Raw genomic sequence first — 25,429 nt, forward strand, 5'->3', positions numbered from 1 at the left:
AGCAAGACGTGTGGAGATATGGGAAAAGAGATGAAAGACTTCATTGTCTTGGGTGGATTGAACCAAGCTGTGACCCCCTTCCCAATTACAAGTGTACAAACAGTTCTCAGCCCTTCTCCATTCATCATCTAAGAGTCTCTGCAGTGATCATCTCTCCTATGTGTCATGTAAGATTTCTAGATTCAATTTCTTTAAAATAGAGTAAATCATTTATTAGATATTTATGAAGAAATCTGAGTGTGGAATACTTCTTGATATTTATAAACTCGTTTTTCTCTTTAAAGAATTTCTATCACGAAATCATCCAGGTTACATAAAAATGGAATAATGGTTTAAAACAAGCTGTGAATGTTAATAATAAAGATAATATTCCCCCCTTTAGAATTTCTGTTGATGTGTTTTATTTTTGTTTTCTTAAAATTGTAATTTATTTTTTAAAAAAAATCTAATTGTGATGGTAATGCTAGCATATATTTTGTAGAGGTAGTCAAACATTATGCAAATGCTTATAGAGCACCTGCTGTGTAGAACTGGATCTAGTGTCCTATGCAGAGGTTGTTAGAATGTGAGCTACATGTGAAAACATGGAAGTTTTGGTCAATATAGTTGAAATGTGACTGGGATATTAGAAATGTGTTGTTTCTGTGTTAAGATGGTAAAAATGTTTAAAAGCTGAGATGAAAATTCTAGAATAATATTCTAGAATTTTCCCTAAAATGATACTGATATGGCCCCTTGACATTTTATCTGAAAAACATCTTGAGGGCCAAAAACTCTGTACTTTTCAATGACACCAGTAAGACTTTGTTCATATACTAGGAACTTTGATCAGTATTGTAAAGTCAGCATCTTAAGCAATAATTATAAATGTGCCGGGATAGTTAAAATTAGGAAAACATTGGATGAGTGTAACTTTTAAGAAGATGTGTTTTATTTGCTGGATGTTGGATATGGAGATAACTACTTTGATGACTCTAACACAGTGTCTGTATGGAACAGATAACACATCGTAGCTAATTAGGGGGGAACGTTTTCTTCTCTTTTCCACAGGTATCTTTAGGTGGTGTTGATCTCACAGTTCGGGTGCTCACAACAGGTTATTGGCCCACTCAGTCAGCCACACCAAAGTGCAACATCCCACCAGCACCAAGACATGCTTTTGAGATATTCAGAAGGTAAATGTAGATCGAACTTCGTATTTGTAAGTACAAATTATCCAGAATTGAGATAGATTTGAGCATTCGGTAGTGTCCCCAATTGAAGAGGAATATACTCCATTTTTTTAATCTCATGTTATCCTTTATGCATTTAATATATAAGGATGAATTGCATAAACTTTTCAGAGGAATATCAGTGTGCTTTCTTCAGCAGTAGTGCATGGTTAGGAGTATATTTTGTATTGTTGATGTTTGACAGTAGCTTGGGGTGACTTGCTTATTGGGTTAACTATGGAGAAAGGTGGTCGTATAAACAGCGGTGGCTGAGCAGCAGCCAGGGGCAAATAAATGTCCTGGTAGAAAGTATGTAGTGTGCTGCCTTCATCACTTACTAGCGAGCTAAGTTTCTTAGGTCTGTTTCCCACCCAGCCACCCCCGCCCCTGATTTAGGGTTTCTTTTCTGTAAAAAAAAAAAAATTGGAACTGAACTTGATTCCTAAGGTTTTGTTTAGCTTTTGAAGTCTCCCTTACATATATGTTTGTTAAGGGTTGGTAGTTTATAATTTCAAATATGTAAATTACATGATTCTCAAAAACCTGGTTTGATTTGCTGAAGGTTTTACTTAGCCAAACACAGTGGTCGACAGCTCACACTCCAACATCATATGGGTTCTGCAGATCTCAATGCCACCTTTTATGGACCAGTTAAAAAGGTAAATATTAATAGTTTGAAGGTATTTTTATTAAGTAACTTAAAATTAGTCTACAGAACTGATTTGTGATTTTTGTTGACTTGGATAAATTATTTATTTCTTTTATTTCCTTACCTGTTTCAAATATTAAAAAGAGGGAAACTTCGGCTTTGATTTATTTATTTCTGTTCCCTTACTTGCTAACTAACTTCATTTGACAATATGAAGACTATACCAGTAGCCTTCCTTATGGAATAAATAATTACATGTTTTATTTATAAGATTAGATTTGAGATAATATTGCATAAAATAATGGATTTGAGGGCATACAAAGCCATGAGTCCCTTTTCAAAATTCTCAGTCTCCTATAATCCTTATTTCCAGTAAATTGAAACCGGGAAGGCTAACACTTAAGATTTGTGAAATGTACAAAATATTGCTAAAGTGATTATTTAAAAATTAACAATACACTAGAGAAGTGCCTTCATTTAAAGAAGTAATTGCTTTTTTATATGTAAAATTGTGAGATTTAGAGTAATAATTTACTTTCATTGCTTGGCATAAATCAAATCAGGGTCATTTGCCTTAATATGGCAAAATAATAAAAAGCTTCTAAAAAACATTAAAAATACCTAAGTTGTCATCTTGGCAGCAAATAACAGTTTCATTAAATATTTTAATTAAAATCTTACTTGTCACTATAACACCAAAGTTTTTTTTTTTAATATTGTTGAAGATGCCTATATACATGTTCTAATTTTTATATTTCATTGAAGTGGGAAATAGTCCTTAGAGTTCAGTTAGTTGAATAATGTTTGATACTATTACATATTTAACTGTAAGTGGGAAGGTCAAGGATACATACTAAAGAACTCAGCTTTTTTTTTTTTTTTTTTTTTTTTTTTGGCTGCGCTGGGTCTTTGTTGCTGCGCAAGGGCTTTTCTCTAGTTGTGGCGAGTGGGGGCTACTCTTCGTTGCAGTGCATGGGCTTCTCATTGCGGTGGCTTCTCTTGTTGCAGAGCACAGGCCCTAGGCACATGGGCTTCAGTAGTTGTGGCGCGCGGGCTCAGCAGCTGTGGCTCACAGGCTCTAGAGCGCAAGCTCAGTAGTGGTGGTGCACGAGCTTAGTTGCTCCATGGCATGTGGGATCTTCCCGGACCAGGGCTCGAACCCATGTCCGCTGCATTAGCAGGCGGATTCTTAACCACTGCGCCACCAGGGAAGCCCAAGAACTCAGCTTTTAATTATTGCTTTCTTTCTGTTTTAAAGGAGAGGTTTTTGTTCCTAAATAATCATGTTATCTTTTGAGGTTTTATTAAACAGATCAGTAGGTTTTAAAAACATAATTCATATGTTAATTATTGAGGACTGAATTTCTACTTTGTACTTCTAAATCATAGAGCAGGAATAGGCTTTAAGGATGGCAGAGGTTTTTTTCTCCCCATCCTATGCTATTATTTGGACTCTTACCATGATCAGTCCACACAGAAAGAAACCTAATACTACTTTAGGGTAGTAGTATAATGGCAGTAGCATGTTATAAGTCCATTATTATCCCATTGTGTACTGTTAACATAATTTTAGTTATAAATATAAGGAATTACTCATTACTTGCTCAGATACATTAAAATGTTCATAATGGAAAAAAATGGGACAGTCCTAAATAAAGACTGTGTGTGTATGTATACACACATATTTACACGTACACTTTTAAAATAACATTTCCTTTTTATATAGGAATGAGTTTATATCATTTTGTTAAGGAGAGGTTGGGCATTACAGAACTTATTTTTCAAATATACTGTTGAAGTTACTAGGAGATAATTATATCTTGTTTCTATTTTTATATTTAAAAAATTAAACAGGAGGATGGATCTGAAGTTGGTGTTGGAGGGGCACAAGTAACTGGCTCTAATACGCGGAAGCATATATTGCAAGTCTCCACTTTCCAGATGACCATATTAATGCTCTTCAATAATAGAGAAAAATACACGTTTGAGGTATGGGCTGGTTATGTGAATTTTAACCAATTGTATTGTTTCTGATTCTCACCCGGCATTTGGGTTGTTCTCAGATTTAGACTGTAGTGAATAGAGCTGTATGTTTAACTTTTTAAAGAAGTTGCCAAACTGCATCCCGAAGTGATTTTTACCATTTTACATTCCTGCCAGCAGTGTAGGAGAGTTCTAGTTGCCCCACATCCTCTCCAAAATTTAGTATTGTCAGTCTTTTAAATTTTGGCCATTTTAGCTGGTGTGTAATTGTACCTATACATTGTGGATTTAATTCCTTTCCTTGACTAATAATGACATTGAGCATTTTTTATTTGTTCATATGCCACTTATATGTCTTGTTTGGTGAATTCTTTGTTCATATCTTTATCAGTTTTTTTAAAAGTTCTTTATAAATTCTAGATACAAATCCTTCATCAAATCTATGTTCTGTGAATATTTTCTCACTGTCTGTCACTTGCCTTTTCATTTTCTTAATGTTGTATTCTGAAGAGCAGAACTTATTAATATTGATGAAGTCCAGTGGCCACTTTTTTACGTTTATGGTTCATGCTTTTGATATCCTATCTAAGAAATTATTGGCTATCCCAAGTTTGCAAAGATTTTCTTCTAAGTGATTTATAGTTTTAGCTTTTACATTTAGGCCTATGATCAATTTCAAGGTAATTTTTTTTGTATGGTTAGAGGTAAGGATTAAGAATTATTTCCTCCCCACACATAGGTATTCAGTTGTTCATTTCAGCATCATTTGTCAAAAACACTAGTCTTTTCCCTTTGAATTGCTTTGAGCCCTTTATTTAAAAAAAAAAAAAAAAAAGAGTTGACCATATGTATGTGGGTCTATTTCTGCACACTCTGATCTATTTCATTAAGTTCTATGTCTATCCTTATGCTAATTTTACACTATCTTGATAGTGTCAACTTTCTTTTTTTTTCTTAGAGTAACTATATATATTATAATATACTTTTTATTTCTCCCATTAAGTCATGATTTGATTGAATTAAATTCAGTTAGTCTTTTCCCATACCTTTGATGAGTAGGTTGGAGTTGAAATGAAGATCATGTGATTTTTTAATAAGTTTAAATTAAAGATAAAGAATGAATATTTTAAAAAGCTGTAGAATTATAGCCATATTTATACTTAACTGAAAATCAATTTTCAGACATAGGTGAATGAATATAGGAAGAAATAAGTTTAAGTTTGAAATGAAGAGCAAGATTAAATTCTAGGCCTATTTTAATACTCATCTCCATATTCCCTTTTTGTGATGATGATATAGTTAAGAGATGACTGTTTTTATGTGATATATACCTCAAGGAAATATTTTGAAATGTGTTTTAGGTCAGGGGCTAAGCCAAGAGGTTTTGCTCTTATAAATTTCCAGGCGTGTTTTACCTAGGGAATAACTTTAATTTTCAAGCACAAGTTAAATGTGATTGAGTTGTAAGAATATTGATTAAGTAAGTATTGAGTACCTTACCCAAACATTGTAAGCCTTTTCAGACAGGTGGAATTGAATTATCTTCAACAGCTTGGATGTTTTAATCTGCTGTTCTCATGGATAATATATTTTAAACAAAATAAGCTACTTGATAAATGCTGGAGTTGGTTTTCAGAGTCCTACTTAATAAAGAGCTGGCAAAAATAATGGGATAAACAAAAACATAAATTCATTTTCTTAAGCCATTATTGCAATTGCTAGTCATTTTAGTGGTTCAAGCTTACTTTTCTCGTCCCAGTCAGCTTGCGATCAGTGAGGCTAATGAGTAGTGATTTAGGTAGAAGGTAAAATTAAGTAGAAAATACCTGTAATAGTTTAAATTTTAGCTAAGTCACAAACCAGAAGCCTGAGCATGAGTGGCATATGTAAAATGCCATTCCTGTGGCTCCAAAACCTTCTGGCTGCTTGCATCTCAAACTGGGGAATAGTGAAAAGGCACATGAAGTTTTTTGTCTTTACTCACACTATGTGCTTATAGTCAGTCTGCCGCATAAGTTTTATTAGACAGCTCTTTTACAGAAATCTCCACAAATTAGAGGAGACTGTTAAAAGTATTTAACTATAATAATTATTAAAGGAAGCTGATCTCTTATCTTTGAATATTCTTTCTTTATAAGTTCAGTAAGATGGTGTATTCATTATTTAATGCTACATAACAGGTCTCAAATTCATGTTTTAAAACAACCACTAACAGTTTATTATCTTTCGTGGTTTCTGTGGGTTAGGGATTCAGGAGGGGCTTGCTGGGTCATTCTGGCTTGGAATCTTTCGTGAGGTTACATCAAGATGTCAGTTGGGGCTTCAGTCATCTAATGTTTGTCTAGGGCTGGAAAATGCTCTTGGTATGTGCCTTCTTCCACATGGCTGGCAAGTTTGTTTTGGCTGTTGGTAAGAGGTCTTAGTTTCTCTCCACATGGGCTTTACCAAACATGGCTGTTTGATTGTCCTTGCCTCCTGGTGGCTAACTTTCCCTAGAGCAAGCAATCCAAGAGACCCAGGCAGAACCTGCAGTGCCTTTATGACCCAGCCTTGGAAGTCACGTATCATCACTTCCTTATTTTGTTGGTCACTCAAGTCAGCCCTGATGCAGTGAGGGGAACCACACAAGGTTAAAACATACCAGGATCATTGCGGGCCATCTTGGAAACTGCCTACAAAAGGTGGCATTTATTGTAGTGTCACATTTAATCCATAGTCAGGCTGCTCAGGCTTTTTCCTCTTTTTATATAGTTTTTGGAATGAAGTCCGTATTGCGATTTAGAACAGCTAAAATACGGAAATACATATAATGGTAATATGTACCTTGGATTTTTAGTAATAGCATTTAATTTTTGAAAGAGGTATGGATATTAATACATATTTTTCTGAATGTTCTTTATTATACTTTTCAAAAATTTCTGAAAATGAGTCTGAAATATAAAAGCTAATTGTAGACAGTAGCAAAATGAATGTCAGACAGAATTTGAATAGAAAACCATTAAACAACAGTGGTAATTGATATTTCATCGAGAACTTATGTCATTAATGTGGCATAACAATATATGAAGGAAAATGGTTGGAAGTACAAGGAGAAATAGACAATTCCACAGTTACAGGAATCCCTCACAAATGTACTGATTGACTATATGATAAAAAAGAGGGATATAGAAGATTTGAATAACACAATTAGCAAATTAAAATTGAAAGCTATACAGGGAATTTTGAACTCAGGAAGCAAAATACACAAATTGTTCTTGGGAAATATCTGAGGCTGGCATAACCTTATTACTAAAGCTGAACAAGGAAAATACAAAAAAGAAAGGGAGGCTATAGTTTATTCAAAATAAATACACAAATCTTAAGTAAAATATCATTAGCAAGTTATATTCAGCAGTCTATTGAAATAATAATCCACTCTGTCCAAACAGGGTTTATTCCTGGAATACAAAGAAGGAATTTGTTAACAGATAGCTACTGAGATTTTATAATAATAATAAAATTAACTGATCACCTGCTATATTACCAGACATCATTTCAAAGAGAAAATCAGTGATTTCCACAAATGTGCAAAAAGCACACGAGAAAAGTCAGTCCCCACTTCTTATTTCCAGATGGGGTACTCTTAGCCACCTAAGGATAGAATGAAATGCCTAATGGCATATGGGTGTATCTAATGAGAGACCTAAGCTTTAAATGAGAGACCTAAGCAAACAGTAATTAGTAGTAAAATGTTAGACACCTTCCCATTAAGGTTAGGAACAATTTAGGATACCTGCCTTTACTACTGCTATCCAGCCTTGTTCTTCAGGTCCTAATTAACACACTAGAAAAGAAAAAGGAATGAAATTTATAAATATCAGGAGTTGACAAAGTTTGTAGACAGTATGATCGTCAGCTATAATAATCAACTGAGAAATTATACTTTGAGGAGAGTTTGGTTGAAAAGTTTTTCTGTAAATCATACTTACTGTAAGTCAGCTTTTCTCTACATCAGAATTAATCTGAAAATGACATGAGGAAAAGGATGTTTTAATAAGAATCATAATCTTTCTAGGAATCATTCTAACACAAAAAGTAGAAGACTTACACAAAAAAGGCAATAAAAGAAAAGAATATGGAAGGGTAAATGTACCTGAAAGGGAAAGTTATGTGTTATAAAGGAGTTTTTTTTTTTAAGTCACCTATAAATTCAGTGAAATCTCGATCCAAATCTGTGGAAGATTTCTTTTCTGTGAAACTTGACAAGCTGATCCCAAAATTCATCTGGGCAAGAAAATGCACAAGAATAGGCAATGAGGGGCAGGGATTTGGGAGATGGGAAGGCCCAGTAAGAGGGAAAGGAGTATGTCTTAGTACCCAGACATACCTCAAAGTTAAAATTGTTTTTAACATGTGTAGACAAATAGGTCATTTGAACAAAATAGGGAGTCCAGAAACAGATTAGTATATAGAGAGGTGTTTGGGATGCAATATATTTAACATTTCTAATAAACTAAATTAAAATAACTGCTACTTCATTTGTGGGAATGGAAGGAGAGTGGTATGGCGAACTTAGTTCCATATGTCATATCAAATGTAAAATCAAAATCAAATTCCAGGTAGATGTAAGCACAAATCTATAAATGTAATAGAAAAAAACAGAATATTTTGATAAGCGTGATATAAGTAAGGCCTTTTTTCAAGCCTGTTACATAAACCACAAAGAAAAAGACTGACAGATTTAACCACGTAAAAAAAAAGTAGTAAAACATGTAAATGATGAAATAAGTTAAAAGAGAAGATAAAGAGTCCAGGAGAAATTATTTACATCAAGTAAGAGTATTGAAAACTGTAATACGTAAAGAGCACCAGTAAATCAATACAAAAACAGTTGAATAGAAAAACGTGGAAGGAATATGAATAGATAAAGCGCAGAAGAAGAGTTACAGATATCTTGTAAACATAAAAAGATGGGTTTTTTCTCCTACTGGTTATAGAAGTACAAATTAAAATAATGAGATAACATTTTTAGCCCAATAGATGGGCAGAAGAAAAATGTTCTGTGTTTGAAGGTAGAGAGAATGAATACTTATAACTGCTATGAAGTTAAATAGTTAAGAAACTTGAAAGGCAGTTTGTCACTGTCTATGAAATATAAAAATCTTTATAACTCTGAGGAAACAAGTACATTTCTAGAAATCTGCTTCAGAAACCTAGCTCTTGTACTCAGGCAGGAATGCATGCTCCATCACAAAATTGGATACAATCTCAATCTCCATATTGTGATAGAGCAGTACTATGGAATTCCCTGTAGCTTTAACGTCGTTATGCAAACATGGAAAATCACCAAGAAATTAATGGAAGAATTCATATGGTGTGATCCTGTTTATATTTAACACTAATACTAGTGTATAGGTAAGTATGTTAATGTACATACATGTATATGTGTATTTGTATTCGTGTGTGTGTGTGTATATATACATATATATATGTAGATGTATTTACAAAAATGGCATAGAAGGATGAACATTGAATTGCAGTACAGACAGTTCCTGACTTATGGTGGTTTGACTTAAGATTTTTCAACTTTAATGGCACAAAGCAATACGCATTCGGTTGAGGCTGTACTTTGAATTTTGATCTTTTCCCAGGCTGGGATCAGCAAGCTGCAGCTCTCAGCTAGGTGATCACAAGAGTAAACAACTGATACACTTATCACCATTCTGTACCCACACAACCATTCTGCTTTTTACTTTCAGTACAATATTCAATAATTACATGAGATATTCAACACTATTATAAAATAGGCTTTGTGTTAGATGATTTTGCCCAACTATAGGCTAAGGTATGTGTTCTGAGCATGTTTAAGGTAGGCTAGGCTCAGCTAGGATGTTCAGTAGGTTAAGTGCATTAAATGCATTTTCATCTTATTCAGTACTATGAGTTTATTAGGACATAACCCCATTGTAATTTGAAGAAGATCTGTAGCTACCTCTAGGAATGATCTGTAGTTGTTAAAATACCACCTAAGAAGGTATTTCCGGCTCTTTGACTATGGTTAAACAGTAATACATGAAGATAAGTCACTTTTAGCATGTATATAATAATTACAGTTAACATTCTAATTATTAATAGCACCTATTTAATTTGCTGGGATTAACATTTACATGTCTGAAGTATGTAGACACACTGAGGTCATTTGAAGCAAGGGAATATGCATGGTCATCACTATCGGTCACATTTCTTTCAGTCTCACTTACCTGACAGTCTTTTGGAAAAGCCTGAACTGTTCCTCAGAGACTTGTGAAAGGGAGAACAACTCTCTCCAGATCAGTTACATACTCTGAATAACACCATCTTTATTCCCACTCTTCCTGAGCTCCTTTTGAGAAAAAACAGCTTTATACAGTGAAGCAAAACGCTACATCCTAACATGAAGCTCTGCTGCGCCGTGCAGTACCTGCAGATGTGAAGGGACTAAATCGTATTCATGTGCAGTTCTCTTACTGCCATAAAAGGAGTATAATGAATTTAAAAGTTACAGAGTCACTCTTTCCTGAACTGCTTTTTTTTTCAGTATTACATTTTATTCATGCCATAATATGTAGCAAAAATTATCACCTGCACTTCAAAACATATTTCATATTGCTTTTCATATTTAGTATTAATTACCAAGTGTTTAAAAAAAATTTTTTTTAATTTGGTTATACAGGCAGTAAAAATGGTCAACTTGGATTGTAAATTTTGGTAGTATGATAGAAGACCTTAGGTCAGGCTTACTTTGCTTATTTCTAGGAAAGAAGTTGCTAAGCAAAAGAGTAGTATGGATAAACTTGAGAGGAAGATTGTAGAGTATTTCTAAAATTAGCAATCATATGTTGATTAACACTTTGTTTTTTACCTAAATATTAAAGCAGGTCCCTTAATAATCTCTGCTGGATGACATTCTTAGACTACGCTTTATATCTCTGAAACAAAAAATACATGTCTTTTCAGTATTTTGTAATTTGAACCAACTTTTTCTCTAATTTGTTCAAATGAGTGAGATTTTAGTGTCATAATAGTCAGGAAGTTCTTTGTTGTAAATTATTTCTTTAATGGAATTTCCTCTCTAATTACTGCTTGGTCAATTTTACTTACTAATTAATCTTTCAGAAAGTCTAATTATGTTAATCTGATGAAATTTCAGGAAATCCAACAAGAGACAGATATCCCTGAAAGAGAACTTGTTAGAGCCCTGCAGTCCCTCGCCTGTGGTAAACCAACACAGCGGGTTCTCACAAAAGAACCCAAGTCCAAGGAAATAGAAAATGGTCACATATTTACAGTTAATGATCAGTTCACATCCAAACTACACAGAGTCAAGATTCAAACAGGTATCTGGAATTATATTTTTCTCTCTAAAAAAATTATATATATTTCTTTTTTCTAAAAATATTCTTAATTGTTGGATTTCTATTTTTTAAAAAGTAATGCTTTTCTGGTGCTGCATGACATATAGGCTTAAGAAATAAAGCACTTTTATTGATAATGTGTTCCTGTCAAAATGCAGTTGAATCCAAGTACAGTAAGCATTTTAAAAAGTCATTCATAATGTGAACAAGTATTTATTTCCATATGGTTTTCGACAAGTGAAATATAATTTTATGAACATATTAGTACTTATAAAATAATTTTTTTTAACTGGTTGAGTTAACTAATAGTCATTGATGTCTATTTTAAGACATTTATAAATTTCTCAGAATTGGGGGTTACCTATTTAAAATTTAATCTTTAAATGCAACTATTTATATTTGATAAATACTTTCTAAGTTTCAAAATTTTAAAAACCCATATTCTCTCTCTAACTTAAAAACAGTGGTGACCCTGTTGGTGAACAGATTTTGGCACAGCTTTTTTTTAGGTTGATGGTAAACGTCCTACTGATTGTATATTTAGCAATGTAAGGTGTATACTTTCGATGCATTTAAGGAGGAAAAAAGGCACTTCACCTTTGCTGATTTTTAAAACTCTAATGTAGCTTGCTACCTGGTTTCAAAACTAGTATTAGATAAGCTTCCCAGTGGTAGTTTATCCATTACAGCTAATATGTCTGTACAGTAAGGTAAACTTTTTAAATGACTACAATTTTCTGATTTGAAAATGGTTTTACATTATGTATTAATAAAAGATAAAGTCTTTTAAAAATTATTTTAATGTTAAATATACAATTGATTGCCGGAATATATTGATTCAGGAACTTTTTATATACACTTTTGTTTTTCTTTTTGACCCTAATTGGATATTCTTTTCAAAGCAGGGTGGTCTCTCTTTACAGTCTTGACTACTTTGTCCCATCATTGCCAACCTTATCATTGTATCTTATCTTCATCTCCAAAATTGATCCATATCTTTGGGACACAGATGTATATTAAAAACAAAACAGAACTGTGCTAAGGAGGGTCGTGGAATAAAATTTCTTCTTCTCCCAGTACAAGACATACGACTTTATAGTTTTGGACAGAGATGAGTTTTTGGATATCAAGACTTACTTGAATCTCAGATTTGGAGGATATATGGTGATACATATCTGAAATACTTAGCCTCACCCTGCTTTATCCTAAATAATTAAGTGTCTTTGTAATGCAAGATTCCATCATGCCCTGCAAATATTGTCAGATACTATTATGATTATCAAAAAAATAATCTTCTTCATAGATTGTTAATTTTTGGTGTTAAGTGTGTGTGTATAGTATTTTAGATCTGATTAAAATAGGAATATAGTTATACATGATGAAGAATTGGACTAGATGACCTTTTAAAGTTCTTTTCAGCTGTAAAATTCTGTAAAGAAAAGTGCTTTTCATTTTGAAATGGTGCTTAGATTATCTTGGCTCTTACTGATATTTTGTAGAAGTTAAAATTTTCTCTCTGGTGATAAGTATTGTGACCACATAGTTTTTTTAAAGTTGTCAAAATACACGTTTGCCTTTTTGAGAAAGTACTCAGGCTCGTAATCAAATATTCAGAGAGGCTGATCTTACCTACTTATGCTGCTTTTTACCATGGTCTGTAGTAGACATTCAAGCAAAAACTGAAAAGCATTTACTCAAATAACACAACCTTTGAAAAGAATTAGATTCGGTGTATTTTACAGTGATTTCCATAGTTGACAACCTTCCCCACCACCAGCACTCACCTTCTCTGTCCCTTTCCTCCTAATACATGTACTTAGGTACCCACTTACACAGCAGACAACCTTGTTATGCTCTTCTTAAATGCAGAGAGTATTGTGCTAGGCTCTGGGAGTGAGCTCCTGCCCTCACATTTTTAAAAACATCATAATTCAGTGTGTATCACCACAATCTTCCCATTTATCTTGGAGTATATTAATTTAGGTGACCAAATTTAGATGAACCAAGTGGATTGTTAAAAAGTTGTTTTTTTCCCTCCACCATTTTATTTATTTTCACATCTGCAGGAAAAGTGAAAAACGCTCTAATAGATAACCGTTAAAATTTTGCCACATTTGCTCAAGCACCCTTATTTCCACCCTCGCGCTCTCCCTCTCCTCCCTTCATATATGTATACATTTCCCACGGCATTTTTTTAAATAGCTCGTTATTGGAGTATAATTGCTTCACAATACTATGTTAGTTTCTGTTGCACAAGAAAGTGAATTAGCCATGTCCCCATATCCCCTCCCTTTTGAGCCTCCCTGCCATCCTCTCTATCCCGCGTCTCTAGGTCATCGCAGAGCACCAAGCCAATATCCCTGTGCTATCTATGCAGCTGCTTCCCATCAGCCAACTATTTCACATTCGGTAGTGTATGTATGTCGATGCTACTCTCACTTCGCCCCAGCTTCGCCCTCCCACCCATGTCCTCAGGTCCATTTTCTACGTCTACCTCTTTATTCCTGCCCTGCAACTAGCTTCATCGTCAGTATCTTTTTTTTTTTTTTTTAGGTTCCACATATATGCGTTAATATATGATATTTGTTTTTCTGATTTACTTCACTCTGTGTGACAGACTCTGGGTCCATCCACCTCACTACAAATAACTCCAGTTTTCGTTTTATGGCTGAGTAATATTCCATTGTATATAAGTGCCACATCTTCTTTATCCATTCATCTGTCACTGGGCATTTAGGTTGGTTCCATGTCCTGACTATTGTAAATAGTGCTGCAGTGAACATTGTGGTACATGTCTCTTTTTGAATTACAGTTTTCTCAGGGTATATGCCCAGTAGTGGGATTGCTGGGTCATATGGTAATTCTAGTTTTAGTTTTTTAAGGAACCTCCATACTGTTTTCCATAGTGGCTGTATCAGTTTACATTCCCACCAACAGTGCAGGAGAGTTCCCTTTTCACCACACCCTTTCCAGCATTTATTGTTTCTAGATTTTTTGATAATGGCCATTCTGACCAGCATGAGGTGATACCTCATTGTAGCTTTGATTTGCATTTCTCTAATAATTAGTGATGTTGAGCATCTTTGCATGTGCCTCTTGGCCATCTGTATGTCTTCCTTTGTGAAATGTCTGTTTAGGTCTTCCACCCATTTTTTAACTGGATTGTTTGTTTTTTTGATATTGAGCTCCATGAGCTGTTTGTATATTTTGGAGATTAATCCTTTGTTGTTTCATTTGCAAATATTTTCTCCCATTCTGAGGGTTGTCTTTTTGTCTTGTTTATGGTTTCCTTTGCTGTGCAAAAGCTTTTAAGTTTAATTAAGTCCCATTTGTTTATTTTTGCTTTTATTTCCCTTATTCTAGAAGGTAGGTCAAAAAAGATCTTGCTGTGGTTTATGTCAGAGTGTTTTTCCTATGTTTTCCCCTAAGAGTTTTATAGTGTCTGGTCTTACATTTAAGTCTTTAACCCATTTGGAGTTTATTTTGGTGTATGGTGTTAGGAGTGTTCTAATTTCATTCGTTTACATGTAGCTGTCCAGTTTTCCTAGCACCACTTACTGAAGAGGCTGTCTTTTCTCCATTGTATGTTCTTGCCTCCTTTGTCGTAAATTAGTTGACCATACGGGCGTGGGTTTATCTCTGGGCATTCTGTCCCATACCATTGATCTGTATTTCTGTTTTTGTGCCACTACCATACTGTCTTGATTACTGTAGCTTTGTGGTGTAGTTCGAAGTCGGGGAGCCTGATTCCTCCAACTCCGTTTTTCTTTCTCAAGATGCTTTAGCTCTTCAGGGTCTTTTGTGTTTCCATACGAATTGTAAAATTTTTTGTTCTAATTCTGTGAAGAATGCCATTGGTAGTTTGCTAGGGATTGCATTGAATCTGTAGATTGCTTTGGGTAGTATAGTCATTTTTCACAGTATTGATTCCTCCAACCCAAGAACATGGTATATTTCTCCATCTGTTTATGTCATCTTTGATTTCTTTCATCAGTGTTTTATAGTTTTCTGAGTACAAGTCTTTTGCCTCCTTAGGCAGGTTTATTCCTAGGTATTTTATTCTTTTTGTTGCAGTGGTAAATGCGAGTGTTTCCTTAATTTCTCTTTCTGATTTTTCATTGTTGGTGTATAGGAATGCCAGAGATTTCTGTGCATTAATTTTGTGTCCTGCAACCTTACCAAATTCATTGATTAGTTCTAGTAGTTTTCTGGTGGCATCTTGAGGATTTTCTATGTATAATATCATGTCATCGGCAAACAGTGACAGTTTTACTTCTTCTTTTCCAATTTGTATTCCTTTTATTTCTTCTTCTCTGATTGCTATGGCTAGGACTTCCAAAACTATGTTGAGTAATAGTGGCGAGAGTGAACATCCTTGTCTTGTCCATGATGTTAGTGGAAATGCTTTCAGTTTTTCACCATTGAGTATGATGCTTGCTGTGGGTTTGTCATATATGGCCTTGATTATGTTGAGGTAGGTACCCTCTATGCTCATTTTCTGGAGAGTTTTTATCATAAGTTGGTGTTGAATTTTGTCACAAGCTTTTTCTGCATCTATTGAGATGATCATATGGTTCTTATTCCTTAATTTGTTAATGTGGTGTATCACATTGATTGATTGCATATATTGAAGAATCATTGCATCCCTGGGATGATTCCCACTTGATCATGGTGTATGGTCCTTTTAATGTGCTTTTCGATTCTGTTTGCTAGTATTTTGTTGAGGTTTTTTGCATCTGTGTTCATCAGTGATACTGGTCTGTAATTTTCTTTTTTTGTGATGTCTTTCTGGTTTTGGTATCAGGATGATGGTGGCTTCTTAGAATAAATTTGGGAGTGTTTCTCCCTCTGCAATTTTTTGGAAGAGCTTGAGAGGGATGGGTGTTAGCTCTTCTCTGAATGTTTGATAGAATTCGCCTGTGAAGCCATCTGGTCCTGGACTTTTGTTTGCTGGAAGATTTTTAATTATGGTTTCAATTTCATTACTTGTGATAGGTCTGTTTATATTTTCTAATTCTTCCTGGTTCAGTCTTGGAAAATTGTACCTTTCCAAGAATTTGTCCGTTTCTTCATGGTTGTCCATTTTATTGGCATATAGTTGTTTGTAGTAGTTTCTTATAATTCTTTGTATTTCTGCAGTGTCAGTTGTGATTTCTCCTTTTTCATTTCTAATTTTATTGATTTGTGTCCTCCCTTTTTTTCTTGATGAGTTTGGCTAAGGGTTTATCAGTTTAACTTCTCAACGAACCAGCTTTTAGTTTTATTGATCTTTGCTATTGTTTTCTTTGTTTGTATTTCATTTATTTCTGCTTTGATCTTTATGATTTCTTTCCTTCTACCGATTTTGGGTTTTCTTTGTTCTTCTTTCTCTAGTTGTTTTAAGTGTAGGGTTAGATTGTTTGAGATTTTTCTTGTTTCTTGAGGTGAGATTGTATTGCTGTAAACTTCCCTCTTAGAACTGCTTTTGCTGCATCCCATAGGTTTTGGGGTCGTCGTGTTTTCATTGTCATTTGTTTTAGGTATTTTTTGATCTCCTCTTTGATTTCTTCAGCGATCTCTTGGTTATTTAGTTGTGCACCGTTTAGCCTCCATGTATTTGTGTTTTTTACAGTTTTTTTCCTGTAATTGATTTCCAGTCTCATAGCATTGTGGTCAGAAAAGATGTTTGATACAATTTCAATATTCTTAAGTTTTTCAAGGCTTGATTTGTGACCCAAGATGTGATCTATCCTGGAGAATGTTCCATGTGCACTTGAGAAGGAACTGTATTCTGCCACTTTTGGGTGGAATGTTCTATAAATATCAATTAGATCTATCTGTCTGTTGTGTCATTTAAAGGTTGTGTTTCCTTATTTATTCTCTGGATGATCTGTCCATTGGTGTAAGTGAGGTGTTAAAGTCCCCTACTATTATTGTGTGTCTGTCAATTTCTCCTTTCATGGTTGTTAGCATTTGCCTTATGTATTGAGGTGCTACTGTGTTGGGTGCCTAAACATTTATAATTGTTGTATCTTCTTCTTGGATTGATCCTTTGATCATTATGTAGTGTCCCTCCTTATCTCTTGTAACAGTCTTTATTTTAAAGTCTGTTTTATCTGATACGAGTATTGCTACTTCAGCTTTCTTTCCATTTGCATGGAATATCTTTTTCCATCCGTTCAGTTTCAGTCTGTATGTGTCCCTAGGTCTGAAATGGGTCTCTTCTAGACAGCATATATATGGGTCTTGTTTTTGTATCCATTCAGCAAGTCTGTGTCTTTTGGTTGGGGCATTTAATCCATTCACATTGAAGGTAATCAATATGTATGTTCCTATTACCATTTTCTTAATTGTTTTGGGTTTGTTTTTGTGGGTCTTTTTCTTCTCTTGTGTTTCCCCCTTAGAGAAGTTTCTTTAGCATTTGTTGTAAAGCTGGTTTGGTGGTGCTGAATTCTCTTAGTTTTTGCTTGTCTGAAAAGCTTTTGACTTCTCCATCGAATCTTAATGACATCCTTGCTGTGTAGAGTAATCTTGGTTGTAGGTTTTTCTCTTTCATCACTTTAAGTATATCCTGCCACTCCCTTCTGGCCTGCAGAGTTTCCACTGAAAAATCAGCGGATAACCTTATGGGGATTCCTTCGTATGTTATTTCTTGTTTTTCCCTTGCTGCTTTTAATATTTTTTCTTTGAATTTAATTTTTGTTACTTTGATTAATATGTGTCTTGGTGTGTTTTTCCTAGGGTTTATCCTGTTTGGAACTCTGTGCTTCCTGGACTTGGGTGACTATTTCCTTTCCCATGTTAGGGAAGTTTTCAATTATAATCTCTTCAAATATTTTCTCAGACCCTTTCTTTTTCTCTTCTTCTTCTGGGACCCCTCTAATTCGAATGTTGGTGCGTTTAGTGTTGTCTCAGAGGTCTCTGAGATTGTCTCCAATTCTTTTCATTCTTTTTTCTTTATTCTGCTCCTCGGCAGTTATTTCTACCATTTTGACTTCCAGCTCACTTACTTGTTCTTCTGCCTCAGTTATTCTGTTATTGTTTCCTTCTAGTGTAATTTTCATTTCAGTTATTATGTTGTTCATCTGTTTGTTCATTAGTTCTTCTAGACCTTTGTTAAACATTTCTTGATGTTCTCAATCCGTACCTCCATTCTATTTCTGAGATTCTGGATCATCTTTACTATCATTATTATGAATTCTTTTTCAGGTAGATTGCCTATTTCCTCTTCATTTATTTGGCCTTGTAGGTTTTTACCTTGCTCCTTCATCTGTGACATGTTTTTTGCCATCTCTTTTTTTTTTTTTTTAATGAGTGGGATTGTGTTCCTATCTTACTGGTTGTTTGGCCTGAGGCTTCCAGCACTGGAGTTTGTAGGCTTATTGGATAGAGCTGGGTCTTCGTGTTGAGCTGAGGACCTCTGTGAGTCCTCACTCTGATGAATATTCCCTGGGGTCTGAGGTTCTCTGTTAGTCCAGTGGTTCGGACTCAGAGTTCCTACCGCAGGAGCTTCCGCCCAACCCCAGGCTCATGAACCAAGATTCTGCAAGCTGCCTGGGGCAGCAAAAAAAAAAAAAAAAAGAACAATAACAAAGTAAAAAATAAAATTAGGTAAGGAAACTAACAGATGTGTTAGGAATAATATAAAAATATAGATGAATCAACAACCGGAAAGTACATCAGATCAGTACCACAAAAGTAAAAAAAGAGGAGAGAAAAGAAAAACGGGGGAGGGACCTTGGCTGTGGAGGGGGTGCTTAAGCAAGGGGGAGGTTTGGGTGGTGGGCAGGGCCTATGCTCAGGACCCACAGGGCTGGAAAAGGCCCTGGGGGCTGTGGGGGGTGGAGCTTAGGCTCAAGGAACAGAAGGGGCACAGGCATGCCCCCCACCCCTGGTCTCAGAGGGCAGGGGACCTCACCTAGGAGGCCAGCAGGCTTCCTGGGCTTGAGTGGTGGGGCAAATGCCCTCCTCTCCTCTCCTGCACCTCTGGTCTGGGAGGGCCCCTCCTGATCTCCTGGGCCTCCCTCCTATGCCCCCAAGGACCTACGTGGCCTGGAGGGGACTTTGGAGGACAGGGGACTGGCCTGGGAGCTCAGCAGGCTCCTTTCCTGCTCTTACTGGTGAGTCTCTCCCGCCTGTGTCTCCTGATCTACCCGGCCTCAGAGGTGCCGATCCTGTCTGGCCTCTACTTCTCCCGCCTCAGTCCCCCTGTGTCCTACCAGTTCACTTTGCAGTTCCTCCCGTCTCCTTGGACATCAGAGTGTCCCCCACCAGCAGCCGGCAGGCGCCCTAGTTGTGGGGAGACGCTAACTCCGCATCTTCCCATACCATCATCTTGACTCCGCCTCCTTTCCTACAGCATTTTAACTTAATTTGCAAACATTATAACACTTCCCACTTAAATACTTGAGCATATACCTATCTCAGAATTAAGATTTTACCACATAATTGTAATACTATATCACACCCCAGAAAATTAGTAATTCCAAACATCTATATATCACCCATATTTACATGTCCACAGTTGTCTCAAAAATGCCTTTCAGGGCTTCCCCGGTGGCGCAGTGGTTGAGAGTCCGCCTGCCAATGCAGGGGACACGGGTTCAATCCCTGGTCCGGGAGGATCCCACATGCCCCGGAGTGACTGGGCTCGTGAGCCACAGCTACTGCACCCGCATGCCGCAGCTGCTGGAGCCCACGCGCCTAGAGCCCGTGCTCCACAAGGAGAGAGGCCACTGCAATGAGAGGCCAGTGCACCGCAACGAAGAGTAGCCCCTGCTCGCCACAACCAGGGGAAGCCCGAACACAGCAACGAAGACCCAACACAGCCAAAAATAAATTTAAAAAAAATAATAATAATTAAAAAAAAAAAAAATGCCCTTCATATCTTATTTTTTGGATCCAGGATTCAGTCAAGGGTCCCACATTACATTGATTGTAATGTTTATTTAGTTCTATTCAATCTAATCCAGTGCCTCTATCTTTTTTTTTCCCCTTATGACATTGAATTTTTGAAGAAAAGCATTTTTCTTCTTTAGTTGAGCATTTTATTCTAATTTTACTCTTTTTTATTAAGGTATTGATTAACTTGGGAGAAGACACTGAAAGCAGAATTCTTAACCAAGGGATTCTAATTAGAAACAGCTGACTGAATATGCACACCAAAACGATCTTCTAAATTGTACAGTCTGCTAAGTCAGCCATGTTGCATATGGTTCTCTGTAATTTTACAATTTCTCCCTCCAGAAACTTCACATCTATCTCCTGTTGATGACCAAATAAACAAAAAGAATCTTTCTCTGCTGCTTCAATTAGAGCAAGGTTATAAGAGAAAGGGACTTTTATACTTAATTCTTTAGCAGTTGCCTTGAAGACTATAGGGAATAACAGAGTAAGACTTCTAAAGAGTGGAATATAGTTTGCATTAGTGATATTGAGATTATGACATTTAAAAATTACTAAGATACATGACAAGAAATTGTTGAATAATTGATGAGAGGTACAAAAGAATTGTTATGGAGTTTGGTTAAGTGACGTTCTAGTGGTACTTTAAATTTTTTATTTAGCTAACTAAATCTTGGCAATACATGTTTTTTCCTCCTCTTAAAGTTCCCACATTTCTCCTGTTTGAGATGCTTTTGGTGAGGTTTAACTTGGAGTCATGGTGGTAAAATACTAGTTAACCTCTGGAAGTCACAAGCAATGAAAATTATTTACTGATAATTTTACTGCTAAATATATCCAGCTACTCTTTTTCTTCTAGGAAAGGAATCATTGAATTCTATAAAAATAAAATTTGTTTTATTATCTCTGTAAAATTAAACTCCTAATATTTAAAAAGAATAATTTAGAATTGAAGAATTTTTATATTACTGCCTGTTAATTATTTAAATATTTATTAAAGTAAACATTGAATTAGGCACTTTTTGAGTGTTTAATTAATAAGTATATGTGTGGTGTATATTCAGAGGTTGACATTGATTTCTCTCTTGATAATAGTAAATTATATTAAGTTTGCTTATAAACGTTTTTCATTACCTTTGAAATTTACATCATAATCACATGGTAAGTGTCTTTATTTGTCTTTTAGTTGCTGCCAAACAAGGTGAATCTGACCCAGAAAGGAAAGAAACAAGGCAGAAAGTAGATGACGACAGAAAACATGAGATAGAAGCTGCTATAGTGCGGATAATGAAATCTAGGAAGAAGATGCAGCACAATGTGTTAGTAGCAGAGGTGAGGACACTTCCAGACTGGATTAATGTAGAAAAGACAAAATTACTTTAACAATTTAAATTTAGGAAAGTACTGTATTCAGCTAATTTAAAATACAATCTTAAAATTAGAAAACCGTAGTCAAATAACACATTATTAAAAGCATGGTACTTGCTTGATAGTTAAACATAGCAATGCATCAAAATATGTGCACACTTTAAGAACTAATATGTTTGTAATGAAGATAATGGTAGAATATTGTCACATGAAGAATAAAGAAAAAACTTTTCACTGCTATTTAATACTTTGATGTAAAACAAACTACCTATGCTTGTAGAAATTAATAGCTTATTTATTGAGTACATACATACTAAAAATTAGGAAACTAAGGAGGGGAAGACCATTGTGAAGCCATTGAAATAGTGAGGAACGAGGTGATTAGGGCTGAATAAAGCATTGGTTGAAGATAGCTGAATGAAGACACACGGGAAGTGAAGTTGACGGCATGTATTGACTGATCGTGGGAACTGAGAGGGCGGAGTGGAGGATGCCTCTTAGGTCCGTAGCTGGCTCGGGCTACACACAGGCTGGTTTCTTCAGCGGGAAAGGGAGGGGGGCGGTGTGCTGCGGTGTTCCACACGTCAGCTAATAGCATTGTTTATAAGTTGACTTCGTATCACATGGCAGAGGAAGAGAATTATAGGTGAGTAGTTAGTCGGTAATTTAAAAAATCATTAAAAAACCAAAACAAGTAAACATTTAAGACATGTTGACAGTTAGGTGACTGGTTAGTTTTCCCATTTTCATTGGACTGGTAAGAATAGACATTTGATGGCAGTGCCTTGAGAAGTAAATGGAGGTGAAACCACCAAGTGAGTGGTTTCTCCTTTGAGGTGTTGGCTCGTGGGAAGGGCACAGAGAGCAATACTAGAGGGTTAAGTGTTGAGTTGAGGGCTTCTGGATACTGTTTTTCTAGATGGGAAGACACTGCGTTATATTTATATTCTAAGGTTAGGAAGAGATGCTTAAAAACAAAAGGGGAGAAAAATGAGATGAGGGGTTACTTGATGTACTAAAGTCTAGAAAAAGAAAGGCGAGAGGGTTGTTTAGAGAACACAGGTAGGTGGTAGGTGTGTTAACAGGGATGCTACCAAATGCCTTTCCTGAGAACCCAGGGCTGGGTGCAGGGCTGGTTCGAATGAAACATGGATACAAGCATGGATAAATGGATAAATGTAAGGTGGTGGGAGTTTGAGGAGTTTCAAACCGAAATGGCCTCTTTTCTTATGTAAAACAGGATGTGAGGTTATGGTGCTTGAGAACTTGCTGACCTTGAATGCTGTAAATTTGTGTTATCAGTCTAAACCAGTGATTGGCAACCTTTTTTTAAATGGCCAGTTGCAGCATGAAAGCATCCGTAGATAGCAAGTGAGTGTGCTGTGTTCCAGGAGGGATTGCAGCAGGCAGTGGGCTGTATTTGCCTGTGGACCCCAGGTCTGCACAAAAGGAGTGAAAACGACAACTTCACTCAGTAAAGAACCGAGTAGTGGATTTGGGGTGATGTAGTAAATGTAGAATGGGTGCTTATGGAACAGAACCAAGGAGTCAGGGAGTTGAAGGTCCTGTTGGGGGTGCTGCTCAGGTGATCTTTTATGAAGGAAGGAGGTGAGGTCAGAAGAAGAAGTTATTGGTAGCTTAGAAGAAAGGGCCAGAGGATTGATTCAGGGTCTCAGGTGGGTTGAGAACAAATTTGTTGATACTGGAGTGATAATATTAGAAGAGTGATGGATTTTAGTTGGGGAGTGAAGTGCTGACGTTTCCGATTTTGAAGAGTTAATCATTCTGGCCTTCGAAATGAACTGATCCAACACAAGTAAAAGAAAAGCTGGCTTATGGCTAGATGAGTGATCTGCAAGATCACTAAGTGGATTAGTGAGAAAAGCATGGGCCTCAGGGGCAGGAGGATGTAGATTCTCATCTCTCCTGGCTCTGTTTACTACTCATTCATATCATTTTTCCTCTCTGGCTTATTTTCCTCATTTGTAAAACGAGACAGCCTACTTGGCAGGGTTAAGAGCATTAATAAATGTAAACAAAACTGACTGATACATAGTGCATAGTCAGATTTCGGCTACTGCTGTAGTTACTGTTTTATTATTACCGATGTCACAATACCTAGAATCCTGACAGCTGTTGGAGAAAAGAATACCAACAGTAGCACTTAACTATGGACTGGGCATTATTCTAAAGCATCACATCTGTTAACTCATTTAATCTACACAACAACTTCATGAGGTTAAGTAACTTTCCCAAGGGCCCAGAGCTAGTAAGTCAGAGAGCTGGGATTTGAATCCAGGCAAGTCTGAGTCCCGAGTTGGTGCTTTTAAACACATTATGCTACCCAAATTCTGTGAATTGGGAGAGTAACCCAGAAGTCATTAGATTATAGCTTCAAAATGGGTTAAACTATACAGTGGTATAAATTCATACTAGTATATTTCAACTAATTCGTCTACTAATCCACTTTAGCGTTCACATTCTGATGTGAGGAGGTATGTTCTAGCCATACATTACATTTTCAAATAGAATCCTTTTTAATTTTCTGTATTTTTAATGTTCATAATCAAATTAGAAAAGTTTGAGCTGAGTCTTAAAATGACATATCAGTTCTACTCTTAGATAAGAATTTTTGTGTGTTTATATGGAAATGTTTTTTGTTTTTGTTTTTTAATTTTCTGGTAGGAATTAGTGCTGTTTTTTTTTTTTAACCTTCTCTTTTAGGTAACTCAGCAGTTGAAGGCTCGATTCTTACCAAGTCCAGTTGTTATTAAAAAACGTATCGAAGGACTTATTGAGAGAGAATATTTGGCACGAACACCTGAGGATCGCAAAGTATACACATATGTAGCATAAAATGCATTCAGAAACTTGATTTATTATTGGACTGTACTCTTCGCATGGACTGGGAAGTTCTTTTAAATCATTAAATATTAAGACGACCATCTCTTCTATTAAATTACAGTACATGTTCTAGACCATTCAGATCAAGCCTTTACTCCCTTTGAGAGTTTTCAACATCAATTGATTGAGCTTCAGGCTTTACAACGTTTATCCCTGTAGAGATCATCTTTACAGTTCCTCGGGAAAATGTGAATGTGCCGCGTTTTGTTTTCAATACTGTATGAAAACAGGAAAAAATAAAACAAAATTTAGAAAATACAGCTCATTAAAATAAAATTGTTGGATTTCATTTCCCCAGGTCTTCAGTGTTCACGTAAATGTGTTTTTGTAGTGTTGCTTAGCACTTTGCGCATTGTATAAGTTGGGTAACAAAAATGGTAAAAGAAATGACACAATTCCCAATTATCTCGCTCTGCTTAAGGCATTTCTTTAGCTCGTCTTGTTTAATTTAAAGGTTTGATAAATATACAGAGACCCAAGCATAAAATTTGAGCATGCTTTATTCTACCACTTGCACTTACTAATCTAATAGCCTAATGACCAGGAACCTTTGTTTTGGCCTCAGTATACACCCTGGTTTGATTTTTCCCTACTGTAATTTGAGATGTCGCAAATTCTTAAAATGATTAGGTTTTGTTCTTCATTATCTCTAGAGAAAGAAAATATTTTAGTATGTATAAATTGTACAAAAATTTTTTGCTGTTGTACTCACTGCTAATAGTGGATTGTATAGGGCAGTGTTTTTATTTCATTTATTGTAGACAAAAATAAATGAATTTAATATACACATACTAATTCAGGTGTGTCAGAGCACAAAGTTGGCAGCTGGTTGTATTTAATTCAGCCCCTCTGAAAAGCACATACAGTCTACACTTTGTTTCTAAATATCTTAGGTTCCCCCTCTCTTAAATATATATTTTGGTGAAGCTGGGATGCACTGTTAATTTTCTGTTTCAAAATGCATTCTAAAGATGCAATAAATATGATTACCTTAATATTTTCTAATAAGATCTTTAGTTCTTGCAGCTGCGTTTTGGAAAGTGATTAAGCAATATTTT

General features: G+C 35.7%; 1 protein-coding gene across 6 annotated transcripts in view; it reads left to right on the forward strand.

The window, feature by feature from the left end:
• Positions 1-24,671, forward strand: part of CUL3 (cullin 3) — a 97,101-nt gene extending 72,430 nt beyond the window's left edge. For 5 of the 6 annotated variants that reach the window (XM_082395847.1, XM_082395844.1, XM_082395843.1 and 2 more), the window contains 6 exons: positions 1,051-1,175; positions 1,774-1,870; positions 3,715-3,849; positions 11,012-11,198; positions 21,286-21,431; positions 24,192-24,671. In XM_082395847.1, the coding sequence (XP_082251973.1) occupies positions 1,051-1,175; positions 1,774-1,870; positions 3,715-3,849; positions 11,012-11,198; positions 21,286-21,431; positions 24,192-24,323 (822 nt within the window). In that variant the 3' untranslated portion in view covers positions 24,324-24,671. The remainder of the gene's footprint in view (positions 1-1,050; positions 1,176-1,773; positions 1,871-3,714; positions 3,850-11,011; positions 11,199-21,285; positions 21,432-24,191) is intronic. The other variant, XR_014245734.1, reaches the window with a different exon arrangement.
• The last annotated feature ends 758 nt before the right edge of the window (positions 24,672-25,429 follow it).

The sequence above is a fragment of the Balaenoptera borealis genome (assembly GCF_965194805.1).
Source record: "Balaenoptera borealis genome assembly, chromosome: 6".
In the NCBI taxonomy this organism is placed as follows: Eukaryota; Metazoa; Chordata; class Mammalia; order Artiodactyla; family Balaenopteridae; genus Balaenoptera; species Balaenoptera borealis.